Source organism: Equus caballus, chromosome 1, assembly GCF_041296265.1.
Source record: "Equus caballus isolate H_3958 breed thoroughbred chromosome 1, TB-T2T, whole genome shotgun sequence".
Classification (NCBI taxonomy): Eukaryota; Metazoa; Chordata; class Mammalia; order Perissodactyla; family Equidae; genus Equus; species Equus caballus.
In genome coordinates this window covers 129,934,497-129,954,076 of record NC_091684.1, presented here as the reverse complement: position 1 = coordinate 129,954,076, position 19,580 = coordinate 129,934,497, and the positions used below count along the sequence as shown (strand labels likewise).

Genomic DNA, 19,580 nt, shown 5'->3' with positions numbered 1-19,580 from the left:
GGACTTCATCAGACTAAAGAGCTTCTTCAAGGCAAGGGAAGACAGGATTGAAACAAAAAAACAACCTACTAACTGGGAAAAAATATTTGCAAGTAATACATCTGACAAAGGCTTAATCTCCATAATATATAAAGAACTCACACAACTCAACAACAAAAAATCAAACCGATCAAAAAATGGGCAGGAGACATGAACAGACATTTCTCCAAAGAAGATCTACACATGGCCAATAGGCACATGAAAAGATGTTCATCATCGCTGATCATCAGGGAAATGCAAATCAAAACTACACTAAGATATCACCTTACACCCATTAGAAGGACAAAAATAGCTAAAACAAACAGTAACAAATGTTGGAGAGGTTGTGGAGAAAAAGGAACCCTCATCCACTGCTGGTGGGAATGCAAACTGGTGCAGCCACTATGGAAAACAGTATGGAGATTCCTCAAAAAATTAAAAATAGAACTACCATACAATGCAGCTATCCCACTACTGGGTATCTATCCAAAGAACCTGAAGTCCTCAATTCCAAAAGTCCTGTGCACCCCAATGTTCATTGCAGCATTATTTACAATAGCCAAGATGTAGAAGCAACCTAAGTGCCCATCAACAGATGATTGGATAAAGAAGAGGTGGTATATATATACAATGAAATGCTACTCAGCCATAAAAAAGAACAAAATTGTCCCATTTGCAACAACATGGATGGACCTTAAGGGAATTATGTTAAGTAAAATAAGCCAGACAGAGAAGGACAATCTCTGTATGACTCCACTCATATGAGGAATTTAAACATGTGGACAAAGAGAACAGATTAGTGGCTACCAGGGGAAAGGTGGGGTGGGGGGTGTGCACAAAGGGTGAAGGGGTGCGCCTACAACACGACTGACAGACAATAACGTACAACTGAAATTTCACAAGATTGTAACCTATCATTAACTCAGTAAAAAACAAGGGGGGTGGGGCGCGGAATAGTCGAATGAAGTTCAGTGTAATGTCATTAACATGGAGAAAGAGTCAAATAGAAAAATGTGAAACATATCAAACTGTGGTTGTCTTTGGTGAAATTATGGCCAACTTTTTATGCTTTTCCATACTATTTAAATTTCCATAATGAGCCTTTATTTTATTAGAAAAAAATAATTTTCCACTTTCTATGGTTAAAACTCTTTTAGATGCCTAACTGGAAATAACAAGCAAAAAAGAATAGTAAAATGGCTTGTGTAACTGGAAAGGTTGACATTTGGAACTAAACACTGAGGCTCCAATTACACCATCTGGGCTTTGTCTCTTTTCTCACTTCTACTTGTCTCTTCTTGGCTTCATTCTGTAAGTGTATTCTCCCCATGTAACAAGTAAGTTGGCTACCAGCAAGTTGGCTACCCAGACTCATATCTCTCAGTTTAGATATCCCCAGTGGAAAGAGATTCTTCCTATGGTCATATATTAATCCCACAGAAGATTCTGATTGGTCCTCCTTAGGTCATATACACACCTTGGTACTTGTTATTATGGCCAAGGTGATGAATACTTTGACCACCCTGGAGCACACGCTCACTCCTGCTTTTGCAGGAGGGTACAATATTTAACAGATCCACTAGGAGCACATGGAATAGGAAAGGAGAATATGCTGGGTAGACAAAACCAAAACTGTCACTACCTGCTCCCTCGTGAGATTGTTAGGATAATTCATTGGGATGGTTAATGTAAAAACACTTTCTAAATTGAAAAGTTCTATGCAAACACGAGCCAGTTTTTAAAAATCTGATTCTGTTAAAACAGATTATAATAAGATCTTCAGTGTGTGCATATGTCAGTCTGTCAGTTTCCTTCATTATACAGAATGGGAATAGGGCTGCTGGTCATCATTTCATACTTCCCAATTTTAAAACTGCAGGAGATGCTCAGTAGCCCAGGTGATTACATTTCCTAATGTAAAAGGAGAAAGGGGGCATTATTTTGCACCTTCTAAGTAGTAAATTTAAGAGGCTCCAAATATCAATTATTCATCAGATTCTCCTTGCTTTTACAAAAACGTGTATTGGTAAATGAATAGTGATGGAGATTTAGTGCACTGGAGCAGAAGCATCAATAACTTTGCATATATTGCTGAAAGTTAACACGTGTTGACTTTCAGAACTGCTATATTCAAAGTCCTCCTCTTTTCATACATGTAAATGCGGTAGCACTGAATCAGTATAAAATCTCTAAGGCTGATTTATCTACAAGGTCATTTGTAGTCTTAAAATATTATTTTCAATGATTGCTACTTTGCAGACTAATAAAAGAGCTACTGCTATTGTTGGTCCAGTTTAATAAACAACTCTGAAAAACTTTTTAATGGACGGAAAAGATGAAAGTGACGTCTTAAATGTTATTGTCAACTCTCAGGGCTGGTACTTTTCATAACAGAAAGCAATTAAATCACTGTTTGTTATACTCTTAATGGTGTTAGGATTTTAAAAAATAGAGAACCTACTGTTGGTATTAGAAGTTGTAACAGGAATGTCTGGGTACCATCATCTTATCTTCTGAATCCCTGCATTCTGGTAAATATGGTTCCCTAGTACTTTTTTTTTTTTTTTGGAGGAATATTGGTCCTAAGCTAACATCCATTGCTAATCTTCCTCTTTTTGCTTGAGTAAAATTGTCGCTCTGCCAGTCTTCCTCTGTTTTATGTGTGATGCCACTGCAGAGTGGCCTAATGAGCAGTGCTAGGTCCGCGCCCAGGATCCAAACCCATGAACCCCAGGCCACCGAAGCAGAGCATGCGAACTTAACCACTGCACCACTAGGCTGGCCCTGGTTCCCTAGTACTTTAAAAAGTACTGCTTTTCAAAAGTGCAGAGGTCATTATAAATCATTTCAACTATTGTCAGATTCTTTAGGCCAGTAAGAATGATCAGATAATCATTTTCATTCATCTTTCTTGAAAAATAGCATCAGAATAACCAAAAGAGAGAAGAGAATCACTTACAGAAATAGCTGATTATTCAGAACTAAATCTAAGGAAATTGTTATTTGAGATGCTTTACTCAAACTTGTGTTGTGTTTGCTTGTTTGAGGGGTCAAAGCTTGTGTTATAAGATTTATCTTTGAAGGTGATGATGTTGCCAGCCCATGCAGGTTGATAACACACATTTCTCCCTACATCTAGCTACGTGGTGAACATAGGTCTGATCGAGAAGCTTTGTGGCTGCTTCCTCTCTGTGCAAGGCCCAGTGGATGAGAACCCCAAGATGGCTACATTTCTGCAGCATGCCGCAGGACTCTTAGATGGAATGTGCACACTGTGCTTTGCTGTCACCAGAAGGTAAGGCCTCTATTTGATGTCGATCTGGACTCAACTATGGAAACATCTCTTGAATTTTGCCCATCTTAGGGTCATTTTATAGGGATATAGGTGGTCATCTTGGCCTCTTTTCCTCTTTGTCCTACCTCTGTCCTTACTGGCTTCCCATATTGAGACTTGTCTTCTATTTCTCATTTTCCCTGGCTACATGCTCCTGTCAGAGCCTTTTTTGTTGTTGTTGGTATCATAAACATCATTGCTGGAAGAGACCTTAGAGGTCATCCCTTCCCTCCTCCACTGAGATCCAGAGGAATCAAGTGATTCTCCTTGAGTCAGTGATAAAGTCAAGACGGTCAGCCGGGCCCTCGGCGCAACACAGCACAGCCTCACAGTGCCCTTGATCATGTTCCCATCTTCCAATTACAGCCTCCTAGGTTTGTTTATTTTCCCCTTTGTCTCTTCTTCTAAGGTTCCTCCATGAATAAGGGAAGGGAGCCATCCAAAAACAATAGCTCCCTGAAGTCACACATGACCCATGGACATGATTATAGCCAATGTGCTAGGGACTCTACTGGCCTGGTTGGCTCTTTAGACCCCCTACCCCACCCTGTCGACCATCCTCAAAAACAGTTTTCTAGGCGGGGCAGGGTAAACCACCCTCGTGTTCTTTTCTCTCCCCTCCTACCATATAAGAATAATTTGCTATAGTGATTCAGTGTTTCTGTTAGGAATATGACATATCCCTCAGGCATATTGAGGATGTTCAGTAAAATAATTTTATTACAATTAAATTCTAAATAGCACTTCATACAAATTATGTATTTTTTTAGGGATTTTTCAAGAAGAAAACTATTTGAAACTTATCAAGCCTAGCTGCTTAAAGAAATATCCATCCATATGCAACGTACATAGAATGCAGTGACTATATTCAGAATATTTTAAAGGAGAGAGTTTGTTTTCCAAAAGGAACCTCCTCAACACGTTTTTAGTCTGTTATGCGTAGGACCCCTAAACCCATTTATTCTTTCTTACTGGTACCCAATCCCTCCACTCCCAGTCACGTTTCTAGGAAGATTAAGACTGTCTGAGTGTCAAGGAAGCTAAGTATGGCCTGTATTCCGTGTTCCAATTAGTCTCTTCCTTCTAGAAATGCAGACAGAGCCTACCTTCGAGGGATTAGGTGAGAACTAAGGAAGTAGCTGTTTGTAGGTCTGTGAACTAATTAACATTGGGTGGTACCACTCTGCAAAGAGATTGGCAGAAGTAGCAGGGCTCCATCCGGGTCATTGGCACCTGCCAGCTTGGAGATGGCTATGCTGCCCAGCTATTTCCTGTACAGTAGCCAGGCCACTCCCTGGGAGGTATCCTCTCACCTAGGAGACCCCTTCTGACACTGGCTCTTTTGTATACACAGCATTACAAACCTGCCAGCATCTCAAGTCTTTGTCACCTGTACTCTTTCCCTGAATCCAGATGAATATCACACACATAAGCATTTCCATATGTGATACAGTTTGTGGGCTTCAGCTTTCACTTACACACAGATTCACTCACTTGAAATCTGTAGAACTTGAAAGAAACTTAAAGGTCATTCACAGCCACTCATTTTTATAGGGAAGGCAACTGAGCCAAACTAACTTGAATTAGAACCCAAGATTCTTACCTTGGTGCTCCCTCCTACATGCTTGACTTTCTATTATTCAAAATGTGGGAGCATATGTTTAATTTTTTTGAAGATTTTCTCAATTACGTATATAGAAAACAGGATCTTCTTCTCTTTAACACACACAGTCATGTCCTTGTCCAGCAGACATTGAGTGAGCATCTGCGCTATGCCAGACACAACACTAAGTACTAAAGATCCTGCCCTCAGGGAACCCAGAGTCTGGTGTGGAGTCAGGCTTGTAAACTAATAACTATCCTAATAGCTGCAGCAGAAGAGCATGTGCACAGAGAAGGAAGTAAAGCAGTCCCAGAGGAGGTCAAGAAGGGCTTCAATGGACTAAATCTTAAAGGATCCAGGACGACAAGTGGAGGGATGAATACAGTTGAGAAAAAGGGCATAATATGTGCACTGTATGATATAGCAGATATTATTGGTGCCTTTGGCCCACCTGCCAACTACTTCCTGTATTTCTCTGCCTGAGGATATTCTCTGGACAAGTAGCTGTTTGTTAGAAGTGCAGAAGAGTTAACACCCCCAGGAGTGACCCTCCAACAAAAAATGAGTGGATAATATCCCAGCTCTGCTAACCCTCTGTGGGACAATCCTGAAATGTGTTCTGTACAGTCTCTCAGAGAGAACCCACTAGTAATTAATTCATTAATACATCCTTGATTGGCTTTTCTCCCTTCCCCCTTTCCCTTCTCCACTTCTTCACAAATAAACTACTTGCACCTGTATCGTTATTTCAGAGTCTGCTTTGAGGGTAACCCCAAACCAAGAGATATGGATATACAAGACATTGTCTCATGTTCAGTTTGATGTAGCTGTACAATAGGGTGACTGTGAGGAGTGGCAGGAGATGACGTATTAAAGGAGCTCCATAAGTGTTAGCTCTTGGAAGGCAGAAAGGGAGACAAGAGTTTGATGTGTTACACTAGAGTTGTGGAAAGCTGTGAAAATTGTTTAAGAGAGAGTAACAGGATCAGATTTCTGTCACAGAGTAATCACTCCTGGAAAGTGGAGAAGTGACTGGAATGGCGTGAGCCTAGAGGCAGAAAAAATAGTAGAGAGGCTCTTGCATCTTCTAAGTAAGAAATGTTGGACGTCTATGGGGACAAGGGAAATAGAGAGGAGCAAATACATTAAGAGGAGACAGAGTAAATGTAAGGGAGATGGCATAGAGTTTGGTGACAAGGAGGTAAAAGGATGGGAGGAATCTAGAATGACTCCCAGGTTTCTGACTTGAAATTTTTGAGTGGTAGATGGTATAGTCTCCAAATTAGGGAATATAAGCAGTTTTCCATAGAGGAAATGTGAGTTTGGTCCTATACATGCCTAAGGGTTATCCAAGTAGACCAAAGTCTATATATATATTAAAAACCATAGTGTGTATATATATAAAATGAAGTATAATTGTTTCCATGTACATATACAGTTGGATTTTAAATAAATCAATGATTAACTTATGGTGGTTTTTAAGAATTCTTAATCCATTTTTTCCCAATATAATTTTCTTCTCCAACCTCAGTTGCTCAGCAAATTTCTGTTAGTAGGCCTTCCTATAAAGGCAGATTATTCTAGAAAAAAATGTTGAGGTGGTTTCCTGGCTTAATTTACCTAGGAAATTCTTACCAGTATCAGAATTAGCAGTATCTTAGCTGCTTCTCTGAAAGAAATGAGGAAAAGTGACCCCTGATTGCTGTTCTTCTTTGCATTCTTCAGTCTTCCAGCATTTCCTGAAAACCACCAAACCACAAGAATACAGACAGTTTTTTCTACCTCTTCAGATTTAGTTTACCTCTAATATTTACAGACCATTTCATACTACTTCCCATTTCTTTGTGGAAATTCTATTTCTAAACTATAAACTACAATGACCTGTTGAAAGCACTTTGTTACATGTGTTAAATAGAGTTTCTGTGCAAGGTCACATCTGTGTCTGGGGAGAAAGGTAGTGTGGTTATTGTTATATTGGAGTAATTCACATAATGCCTGTTTGGGCTACCAGGAGAAGCCAGCCAGAGCCAGAGAGTCAGGAAGACTTGTCCTCAAAGCCCTTTTGTGACCAGCAGGAATAAAAGACAAAGAGGCCAGAGAGGCCTTCAAAAATTGCCTCTTGTGAGCTGGCAGACCCTGAGATAATTAAGTACACTAATTGATAGCACAGGGCTTTGAGTAAACACTTTGCAGGCTGCCAGTGGCCTGGCCTTTGTGATGGTGATTACAGCCGGTCTGCCTTTGAGATACTCTCCTATTGTGCCTTTAATCTTCTAATTTTTACCTAGGTTTTCTGAAAGACAATTTGGGTGTCAGAATTTTTGTTGTTAATCTTAGCTTCCACGTTGGGGACAAAAGCACTAACTGATGATTTTTGTACCAGGCTTGGTTTTGAACAATTAACTTGCATTTCTTTAAGTAAAAATTGAAATTGTAATCTCTGGTGAAAGGATTAATTTTATGTTAGGATTACTCCAGAATTTTAATAAGGGAATTGTTCACAGACTATAATTCTTAATCACAAACCAAATTCAACAAAGTGTAATAGGACTTTCAGAAATGCCTATTTTTTTGGCCTTTACTGCTACCAGTTTTCTATTCTTGGTACTACAAGAAGTAAAAAGAAAAGGATAGTTTTCAGATCTCAGGGCAACAACTCAACTGCCATAATTGGCTGTGGCTCACTGAGGCCCTCTTAAGGTGCTGGTTTCTTAGCTGAACTAATAGGATCAAAACAGTAATGAGTGATTATAAATTGCAACCAACACAGGCCTTTCACTTAATCAGCAATCATTTACCAGATTCATAATTGTACTAGGCACTATAGCAAGAGGGCCAGGAAGCAGTGGGTCCACAGTAAAAGAATTTACAATTCTTATGAATGCACAGAAAAAAGAGAGGAGCTTGTAAAACCTAGCTAATTATGATTGGCTGAAGATGACTATTCTGAATTTTAGAATATTTTTACACAGAAAGAACTGTGTTATTATATGTATTTGTGGTTTTCATTTTCATATCCATAAACTGTACTAACAAAATGAGTACTGGCCAAGATCCCTGAAAACCTGTGTCCTAAAAAGATAAGAATGATTTGTAATTTAGCCCATTAATTACGTGGATATAAATGAGTGCTTCTCAACTGTTTAAGGATGCTTGAAAACCATTTGTTCAAGCAAAGGTAAACTTTAACTCTGCCTGCGTGAATTATTCCTTCATTCATTAAACAAATATTTATGTAGCACTTGTTCTGTGCTGGGCCCTGTGCTAGGCTTGGGAGAAAGCAGAAATGACTCAGACATCAATTGTGTTGTCAAGGACTTGTAAGCTAATAGAGGAAAGAAGATGCATATACAAATATCCATGGTGTAAGCCGGAGAGTGATACAGAGGAGAGAAGATAAGACACAAAAAGCACTTAGCAGACTGCTTGGTACATAGTAAATGCTTACTAAATATTGGTTACTATTATCACATCATCATCGATGAAGCTCATAGGAGGGAAAGATCACTCTTATTTGTAGGAATTAGCTGTTTTCTAGAGCAACTGAAACATAACATGGGCCTTGAAGGATAGGAAGAGTTGGAACATTTAGAGTTGAGAAAAAGGTAGACCAAGAAAATATGAAGAATATATAGAGTACTTGCACTGGATTTTGAGATGTATGTAGTGGTGATTTTAGTACCCCCCAGATTGTTAAGAGGGTCAAATGAGATCATAAATGTAAAATTACTATGTGAACCACGTAAATGATTTGCTGAGATGTGATGGTGGTAGTGGTGTCATTAAAAGCCTTTGATCAGGGAAGTGACATACTGAGAACCATATTTTGGGCACATTAATCAGGTATCATGTGAAGAATGTACTAGAGGGGAGGTAGAAAGTAGAAAGAATCATTAACAGTCATCTTGGCAAGAGAGAAAAGGAATGGAAAAGAAGAATTTTTTAAATCCTCTCATAGTCTCTCTTTTTGTGTATGGTATCACCGGTCTTCCAGGCGTCAGGCTCTAAACATCATCATCTCTATTCCATCTCTCTTCCTTTTACCCCAGATCTAATATGCTGTCACAGTCTGTTGACTGGAAGGAACCTTACAGTCACCTTAATCCAGTCTTCCATTCAGGTTTTGATCTTTTCAGTAACCTAATCCAGCCTGTATTTGAATATCTCCATTGACAGGGAACTCATTACTTACTAAGGGAGCCTATTCTGTCATTAATCAGTTTTATTGCCTGAAAAGTCTCTCTTTATACCAAACTCTAATCTGTCTCCCTACTGTTACCTCATCCTACTTGCTCCTTGGCAGCATACAGACTATTCTGACTTGACTCTTCTCCCTGAACTTCACTGGTCTCATCCTACCATAGAGTCTCCTTTGCTTTTCTTCTCCTTGTTCCAGTTACTATGATGATGTAACAAATTACCCCAAAACTTAGTGATGTAAAAAAACAATCTGTTAATCTCTCAGATTCTGTGTGTCAGGAATTCTGTCAAGAAACAGAGAGAATGGCTTATCTTTGTTCCACAGTGTCTGGGCCTCAGTTGAAAGACTTGAGGCTGGAGGTTGGAATCATCTGAGTGCTTGTTGACACATGTCTGTGGTTCATGCTCACTGTTAGCTGGGGACCTTTCCATGTGGTCTCTCTACTGAGGCTGATTTGGGCTTCTTGATAGCTTGATGGCAGGCTCCAAGAAGGAACATCCCGACAAGTAAGAGAGCCAGGTGGAGACCATATCACCTTCTATGACCTAGCCTCAGAAGTCATGCGGCATCACTTCCACTGAATTCTGTTTGTTAAGGCAATCACAAAATCCCACCCAGCTTTAAAGGGAGGAGAAATAGACTTTACCTCTTCATGGGAAATATAAAGGTTCTAGAAGAGTACATTGGACAGAAATATTGCTATGGTTATGTTTGAAAAATAAAATCTGCCACATTCCAACCTACCCTAAACATAAATGTGTTCCCAATATCCTGTTATCTGTCTTTTATTTTCTCTGCAGTCTCATATTTGATACTGTCATCCTGTCTCTTGGCATCATCTCTGTTGGCTCTCAAATCTTTTCTTGTCATTAGCCACTGTCCTTGGACAGCAGACTTGCTGGTATTGGGAGATAGGGAATGAACTAAATGAAATAGGGCTAAGCAAGTGGAACAAAAGGAAGTGACACTTGTTGAGCACCTTTTATGTGCCCAGGGTAAGTGCTCCGCATAAGTTATCTCCCAGCAATCCTGCCAAAGGAGCATACCAGCCTCTAGGCTGATAAGGAAGGATGACCATCTGCATCCTTCAGGTCTGGGAAGTGAGAGCATACAGGAGCAGGAACCTCTGGGTTGTCTCTATATTCACAACTGGGCAAATGCTAGTAATGAGATTCCTGAAAGATTCCTCCTAATGTGGAACATGGATAAAGAGAACAGGTTAGTGGTTACAGAGGAGAAGGGGGTAGAAGGGTAGGCAAAAGGAGTAAAGGGGCACATATGTCTGGTGACGGATAGAAACTAGACTATTGGGGGGGCCAGCCCAGTGTTGTAGGTTAAGTTCATGTGCTCCACTTCGGTGGCCTAGGGTTCACAGGTTCAGATCCTGGGCATGGACCTATACACGGCTCATCAAGCCATGCTGTGGCAGCGTCCTACATACAAAATAGAGGAAGATTGGCACAGATGTTAGCTCAGGGACAATCTTCCTCAAGCAAAAAGAGGAAGACTGGCAAAAGATGTTAGCTCAGGGCCTGTCTTCCTCACACACACACAAAACATAGGTTATTGGTGGCGAGCACAATGTAGTTTATACAGAAACTGATATATACACAAAGTTATAAATTATTATGACCTCAATAAAATAATTTTTTTAAAAGATTCATCCCAGGTGGTAATAAAGCATTAGTTGACTTACAGGGACAGAAAGACAACCACTTCATTGCTACAGTTCCAATTGTGTGTCCACTCTGTGCTAGGCACTATGCCAGAGAAAGGGAGCTGTCTGAGCCCTAGCCCGCAGTGCCAAAGTTTAGGGGCAGCTTCACTGACTTACTACTCCCAGAGGGGATAGGGTATAATGAAGGAAGACTGTCAGTACAGGTGCAGGCTCACCAGCCTTAGGGCAACAGAGTATGTCCAGGATACACTTGCAGTTGGATTCTCACTGGTTCTACGACTTTGAGGGGCAGGATCTCAAGAGGAAAACCCTGTGTAGTGTTGTGTTGAAAAGCACAGATTTAGGAGTCAGAAAAATGTGGATGCCATTTCTCCTCTCCTAGTTCTGTGACCAGTGGGCAGATTCCTTAGCTTCTGAAAGCCTGTTTCCTCACATTATAAAAGTGAATTTGATTATTCTTCCCTCACAGGATTGAACAGGGTATGGGCAAATGAAGACTAACACCTCTGTCACCCTGACCTGTTGCCTAAGGTGCTATTTTTAATATATATTTATTATACCCAACTTGGTTCCAAAAAGATTTGAGATGGCTTACAGAGTATATACGTTTTTTATTTTTAAAAAGATGAAAACATTAGAAAAAAAGAAAATATGTAGGAAAAAGTAAGTCAAGGCTTAGGAGTAAGTAAAATTAAGGCAGAAACTACATTCATAACAAGGCCCTGATAGATATTTCTTCTTCGAATTCCTACTAGCAACTTCTACCAGAAACTTGTATTTAATATGTTAGATTCTAAGCTAATTGGCTTTCATCAAAACATGGCTCTTCCTCCTATTTTATTCTACTCATGATTCTAGCCATCTGATCAGATTTTAAGAGACAAAACCATAGTTATCTATTAAGTTCTGTCACCCAGAATCCCAATCCAGTCCTTTCCAATTCAATCAAAGGGGTGCTTGCCTCAGGAATATGAGATGGCACCTGCCATTTATACCTCTTACTTGATATTTGTCTACTCCTAGTTTACTGGTTCCCTTGTCCTGTGTATATGTTTTATGTCTTCAAATGAAAAGATTCTCTAAGGAAAGAGACTAAATATTCTAGCAGCTCCCTCTCAGGTACCTAGCGTCAGGCTAGAAACAAAATAAGAACCCAGGAAATAGCTGTTGATTGGCAGAGTTAGCAGATACCAGTGTGTACCATTGACCTAAATGAGGACTGAAAAAGGATGAAATTTATAGAAATGGCTGTTAAATCCTATTTTTAGATTATAAGAACTAACTGCATATGTTTAGGATGGGAAGAAAGTGAGTGACAGGGATCTGAAATATAACTTTCAACGATAAGGGAGGAAAAAGACTTAGCAAATTACCTGCCTACCAGTTCAAGTAAGGAAACAGTGTTGCTTGATTCCCAATGAATACACTTCAATTTTGACTGAAGTGACAGGAGTACAATGTACACAACCAGAAAGATTTAGTCCTGTTCCACCACAGTACACTACTCTAGAAGTAGTAATTACAGTAGCACTTCTAGAGTACTACATGCAGTGAGGAGATTGAATCAGTAATTTAAAATCTTCAAACAAAGAAAAGCACTGGACCTAATGGCTTCGGTGGTGAATTCTACCAAAGTTTAAAGAAGAACTAACACCAGTCCTTCTCAAACCTTTCCAAACAATTGAAGAAGAGACAACACTTCCTAACTGGTTCTGAGGCCATCATTACCCTGATATCAAAGCCAAAGACACTACAAGAGAGAAGATTACAGACCAATATCCCTTATGAACAATGATGTAAAAATCCTCAGCAAAATACTAGCAGACTGAATTCAACAGCATACTAAAAGGATTATACCCCATAATCAAGTGGGATTTATTCCTGGAATGCAAGAATGATTCAGTATATGAACATCAATCAGTATATTAGGTCACAGTAACAGAATGAAAGAAAAAAACACATGATCATCTCAATACAGAAAAAGTATTTGACAGAATTCAACACCCTTTCATGATAAAAACACTCAACAAACTAGGAATAGAAGGAAATTACCTCCACATAATAAAAGCCATATCTGAAAAACCCACAGGGAGTATCATGCTCAATGGTGAAAGAATGAAAGCTTTTGCTCTCAAGAACAAGGAAAGGATGCCCACTTCCACCACTTCTATTCAACATTACTGGAAGTTATAGCCAAAGCAATTAGTCAAGAAAAAGAAATGAAAGTCATCTAAATTGGAAAGGGAGAAGTAAAATTATCTCTGTTCACAGATGATGGGATCTTATACAGGCATACCTTGTTTAATTGCACTTTGCTTTGTTGCTCTTCACAGATATTGCATTTTTTCCAAGACTCTCCATCAGCAAAAAGATTATGACTTTCTGAAGGCTCAGAAGATGGTTAGCATTTCTTAGCAATAAAGTATATATATTCTACTGGGGAGGGTTCATCCTGAGCTAACATCTGTTGCCAATCTTCCTCTCTCTCTTTTTTTTTTTTTCCCTTCCCAAAGCCCCAGTAATAGTTGTATGTTCTAGTTGTAAGTCCTTCTAGTTCTTCTATATGAGCTGCCGCCACGCATGGCTACTGCCAGACAAGTGGTGTCGTTCCGTGCTCAGGAACCAGACCCAGGCCACTGAAGCAGAGTGTGCCAAATTTTAACCACTAGGCCATCAGGCCTAGTGTATTTTTTAATTAAAGTCTGTACTTTTTTTTAAGACATTTTGCAATTGCATGCTTACTAGACTACAGTATAGTGTAAACATAACTTTTATATGCACTGGGAAACCAAAAAATTTATGTGACTCACTTTACTGCAATATTTGCTTTATTGCAGTGGTCTGGAGCCAAACCCAAAATATCTCTGAAGTATGCCTGTATGTAGAAAACCCTAAAGATTCCACAAAAAAACTGTTAAAACTAATAAATGAATTCAACAAAGTAACAGAATACAAAGTTAACTCACAAAAATCAGTTGCATTTCTATACATTAACAATGAATAGTCTGAAAAGGAAATTATGAAAACAATTCCATTTACAATAGCATCAAAAAGAATAAAATTACTTAGGAATTAACCTCACCAAGAAGGTGAAGTTACATGTACAATGAAAAGTACAAAACATTGCCTAAAGAAACGAAAGAAGGCATAAGGGCCAGCCCAGGGGCACAAAGGTTAAGTGCGCACATTCCAATTCAGTGGCCCGGGATTTGTCAGTTTGGATCCCGGGTGCGGACATGGCACCTCTTGGCACGCCATGCTGTGGTGGGCATCCCACAGGTAAAGTAGAGGAAGATGGGCACGGATGTTAGCTCAGGGCCAGTCTTCCTCAGTGAAAAGAGGAGGATTGGCAGCAGTTAGCTCAGGGCTAATCTTCCTCAAAAAAAAAAAAAGGCATAAATAAGTGGAAACACACTGCATGTTCATGGATTGGAAGACATTATTGTTAAGATGTCATTACTACCCAAAGCAATCTATAGATTTCTTGCAATCCTTATCAAAATTCCAAGGACTTTTTTTGCAGAAATAGAAAAACCCATCGTAAAATTCATATGGAATTTCAAGAGACCTCAAATAACCAAAATAATCTTGAAAAAGAAGAACAAAGCTGGAAGACTAACACTTCCTGGTTCAAAACTTCCTACAAAGCTACAGTAATCAAAATAGTGTGGTAATGGCATAAAGACAGATGTATGTAACAATGGAATAGAATAGAGAGCCCAGAAATAAACCCTCACATATATGGTCAAATGATTTTTGACAAGGGTGCCAAGACCATTGAATCGGAAAGGACAGTCTCTTCAACAAATGGTGCTAGGGAAACTGGATATCCACAAGCAAAAGAATGAAGCCGGACACTTACTTAACACCATAACTCAAAAGGGATCAAAGACCTAAATGTAAAACCTAAAACTATTAAAATTTTAGAGGAAAACATAGGGCAAAAGCTTCACAACATTGGATTTGGCAGTGATTTCTTGGATATGACACTAGGCACAGGCAGTAAAAAACAAGTAGACAAATTGGACTGCATGAAAATTTTTTTAATTTGTGCATCCAAAGGTAATATCAACAGAGAAGAGAAGCAACCCAGAGAATGGGAGAAAATATTTGCAAATCATACATCTGATAAGGGATTAATATCCAGAAACTATGAAAATCATCTAAAATAACAACAAAAATACAACCCCATTAAAACATGAGCAAAGGACTTGAATAGGTATTTCCCCAAAGAATATATACAAATGGCCTATAAGCCCATGAAAAGATACTCAACATCATTGATCGTGGGGAAATGCAAATCAAAACCACAATGAGAGGGGCTGGCCCAGTGGCATAGTGGTTAAGTTCACATGCTCTGCTTCCATGGCCCAGGGTTCGCGGGTTCAGATCCTGAGCATGGACCTACACACAGCTCATCAAGCCATGCTGTGGCAGCATCCCACATAGAAAAGATAGAGGAAGATTGGCACAGATGTTAGCTCAGCAAACAAAAGCAAAAACCTACAACGAGATACCACTTCACACCCATTAGGATGACTGCTACTTAAAAAATAGAAAATAGCAAGTGTTGGTGAAGAATTGGAGAAATCAGAATACTTGTGCATTGGCGGTGGGAATGTAAAATGGTACAACTGCTGTGGAAAACATTATGGCAGTTCCTCAAAAAAAGAAAAATAGAATTACCATATGGTCCAGCAATTCCACTTCTGGGTATACCCAAAAGAATTGAAAACAAAGTTTCAAAGACATATCTGCACACCCATATCAGCATTATTCACAATAACTAAACTGTAGAAACAACCCAAGTGTCCATTAGTGGATGAATGGATAAACAAAATGTGGTATATACATACAATGGAATATTACTTAGCCTTAAAAAGGAAGGAAATTGTGACACATTCTACAACATGGATGAACCTTGAGGACATTATGCTAATTGAAATAAATCAGTCACAAAAAAGTAAATACTGTATGATGATTCCACTTATATGAGGTATTTAGTCAAAATCATAGAGACAAAGTAGAATGGTGGTTGCTGAGGGGGAGGGAGGAATGAGGAATTATTGTTTAATGAGTATAGAGTTTCAGTTTTACATGATAAAAGAGTTATGGACATGATTGGTGATGATTACACAACTTTATGAATATATTTAATACCACTGAACTGTACACTTAAAAAGAGTTAAGATGGTAAGTTTTATATTATGTGTATTTTACCACAATAAAAAAGTGGGGGGGGGGGGAATAATGCCCCTGACAAAGATACCTAAACCTTAATCCCCAGAACCTATAAACATGTTACCTGACATGGCAAAAGAGATTTTGCAGAAATGATTAAGGATCTTGAGATGGGAAGAGTATCCTGGATTATTCAGGTGGGCCCAATGTAATCACAAAGGTCCCTGTAAGTGAAAGAAGGGAGCAGCTAAGTCAGCATTAGAGAGGGATTTGAAGATGCTACACTGCTGGCTTTGAAGATGGAGGAAGGGGCCACAAACCAAGAAATGCCATCATACTTGAGAAGCTGTAAAAGGCAAGGAAACAAATTTTCCCCAGCCTCCAGAGGGAACACAGCTCTGGTGACACCTTGATTTTAGCCTAGCAAAACCTATTTTGGATTTCTGACCCCCACAACTATAAGAGAATAATTTTGTGTTGTTTTGAGCAACTAGCTTGTGATAATTTATTCCAGCAGCGATAGGAAATGATATACTCACCTGCCCCTATTAAACTGTAACCTCCTCTAGGACAGGTCCTCCTTGACTTTGCACATCACAGGTGGTCAGTATTCCTGAAGCACAGGTACTTTGGCTTTTTAAACAGAGAGTGTCTGACAGATCATCATGCCCCTGTGCTCACCACAAAACCTGATGAGTGATAAGACTGGATGCAGATCAGCTGTCCCAGAATATCCCAGTACGTAAGAGCCCACAGCTGGAATACCTCTAAGAAATAATTTACTTCTCCTTGAACAGTGAAGTTCACATCCATCACTGGGAAAGATAATAATTTAATCCCACTCACTCCCAACACTAGACCTTTGAGTGGAGTTCTCTGGGTTCTGGGGCTAAAATGGGAGGTTCTCACAAGATGCCTTAGGGATTCCAGAACTAAAAGAGTGAACAAAACCAAATCCAAGAAGCTAGGAGAGCAGTCTAGAAGATCACCATCACTTAAAGAAGATGAGAGTGGATGTTACCAAGCCAGAAATCTGGGGACCAGGGAGACAAGAGCAAACAAGCCAAGAAAAAACAGGTGAAATGGGGCTGCAGGGTCTGGAACTGTCGCAGCTGCTTTTTTGGGCCAACTAAGGACTGGTACATAAGTGGTCTAAAATAGCAAAGATGGAAGGGCTTACACAAATCATTGCTCTTTTTTTGCCCAGTTATACTCTCCTTTAAGGCAAAGTAGGGTTTTCAGATACTGTGCAGGAGTATTGATGGCCCAGTTATAGTTTTTCCTAATTGAATCTAACTTTTAATGGACAGAAATGAATATAAAACTAAGATCTCTAGTCCTAGAAACCAAACAAAAACACTTTAAAATCTGGTAAAATTGCAAAGATCTCAGAGTGTTATATACAAAATTTCAGATAGGATTTTTCATATCTTCTGTGTATTTTTAGAAGAAAGCTATAACCCATGCCTGATATGAATAAGGCCTTTTACTTTTTTATTATAAACACTTAGACTTAAAATGATTATAACTGACAGTTAAAGCCAACAGGAGCTGGTAGCCTGTTCATGGACAAATTATCTGTATTTCAGACTAAATCAAAAGTAAACATTTTGTAAAGTCCGCTTCAGGTCTGCATTAGTCCTGTGGAAGCCAAATGCAGCAGACAAGCCCTCTCCCCACCCCTCCGCCCCATATACTCTATGGGCTCACTTCTTTTCCATGAAGCAATATTATATACATTTTGAATTATTTCCGCATCTGAGTTCTTGAATGCTTATTTAATTGATTTTTCTGAATCAAGATTTTTATTTCATCAGGAGAATATTTCAAAAGACCCTGGAATGTGTTGTTTTGTAATCTATGATTATTATTTTCCTAAATAGTGGAGTGGGGTAGAGAAAGGAGGAACTATTTTGCTTTCACTTACTTTTTCTTTTTTTGCATTTATTCTTTTGAGTAATATTAATTGCAGTGAGTTCATGTCATTTAATAAATGCGTAGAAAGGTTAAGTATTATAAAGTGTTTTAAATGATAAAGCTATATTCCTGAATATCTATATTTGAATATGCTGATAATCAGTTTAAAAACAACACAGGCAGTAGTGGGTGAAGTCAGCATTCTGAATCACAAAGCAGTAAAACTGTTATCACCAGCAATGATGTCACTCATCCCCAAGGTTCTGCAAGCCTATTAGAAATTAGCTTTAGGGAGAAATGTCTTCTGACTTGTCAGTGGTTCTGAAAGGCAGTCAGTGTTAAACAAACACAGACCTCTTTTTGGAACCTATATAATAAACTCAGACACATTAATCTGCACTCACGTCTCTAGTCAGAGCCTGACCTCTAACTCTTATGGCTATAATGGAAGGAAGGAAGGAAGGGCCAACTGACATTAGCTAACAGAGTTTGTATAAAGGTTCAGATGCACCTATGAGCAAATAAATATCATATCTTAACTTTTTGCTTTTATTGAGTGCCATGACACAAAAAAGTGTCTATCCATGAGGATACGAGATTACGTTATAGTCTCTTTGTACTTTGTTTAACAGAGTTCAGTTAATCCCAAAATTTGACTTAAGAGAAAGCATGGAGAGAAAAGAGACCAATTCCTGTTTGCCTGGATGTTTTGGTCCTTGGACAAAGCACTGCCCTTAAAGAGTCAGAAGTCCTTGGCGGTACCCCTGCCTTTGCCACTGACAAATTTATATGGCCTAAAACATCTCATCTAATCTCTCTAGGTCTCAGTTGCTTCATGTGTGCAATGAGGAGAACAAAACCTTCTCTACCAATTATGAAAAACTAAGAATGAGATGTGGTGCAAATGTGAATGTACTTAGCAGATCCTGCCATATAAATGAGATGACAGTATTTCATAAGAGAGCTGCTTTCTTGAGAAGAGAATAAGGTATACAATGTCATCTCGCATTCTTAGCAATATGAGAAATAGTGCACATTCAGGAGATAAACACTTACCATGGTTATGAATAAAATTCTATATTGATACAACTAGCAATTTAAATGAATAAAATAATCCCTTTGGAAAAAATAAGTTATGAATTAGAAAACTAGACAAGACGCTAGAAACTTGCCAGCTAGCACTTCCAAATTCTTATTTAATTAGTGGTGTTTTTTGAGTGCTTCTAGGCAAGTTAATGAGATAAGCATAGATCTTTTAATACCTCTCTCTTATTCCAGATTCCAGCTGAAAGGAACGACAACAACAAACGAAAAAAAGGAGAAAACTTGTATTAGTGTTAAAAATAGGGAAGGATATCATCCCATGCCAGAAACATAAAAGACACTGCTGCTCAGTATTGTGCAGATCATACTAAATTAAAGGAAGACACTAAGCGAGGACTTGTAACTTCCCTTCCTGAGAAAGAGCTGTGTCCCGTGAAGGAGGGCTACTGGCCCACTTGGAACAGCTCTGAGACCTGAGGATTGTCTAGTGGTTAGAGCAAGTGGCTACAGCAGCTGTAGACCTTACATCTTCTCAGATTCAAACCCAGTGGAGAAAAAGTGAAGGCTTCTTTCTAAGTATTTCAGCAAAAGAATCTCCCTCCAT

The 19,580-nt window shown here is 39.0% G+C and overlaps 1 protein-coding gene across 50 annotated transcripts in view; it reads left to right on the top strand.

The window, feature by feature from the left end:
* Positions 1-19,580, top strand: part of SCAPER (S-phase cyclin A associated protein in the ER) — a 521,075-nt gene that overhangs the window by 459,039 nt on the left and 42,456 nt on the right. For all 50 annotated transcript variants that reach the window (XR_011438966.1, XR_011439156.1, XR_011439026.1 and 47 more), the window contains 1 exon segment: positions 3,158-3,313. Coding sequence is in view for 47 of the 50 variants with exons in the window: in XM_070267830.1 (XP_070123931.1) it covers positions 3,158-3,313 (156 nt within the window). In the remaining 3 variants the exon portion in view is untranslated.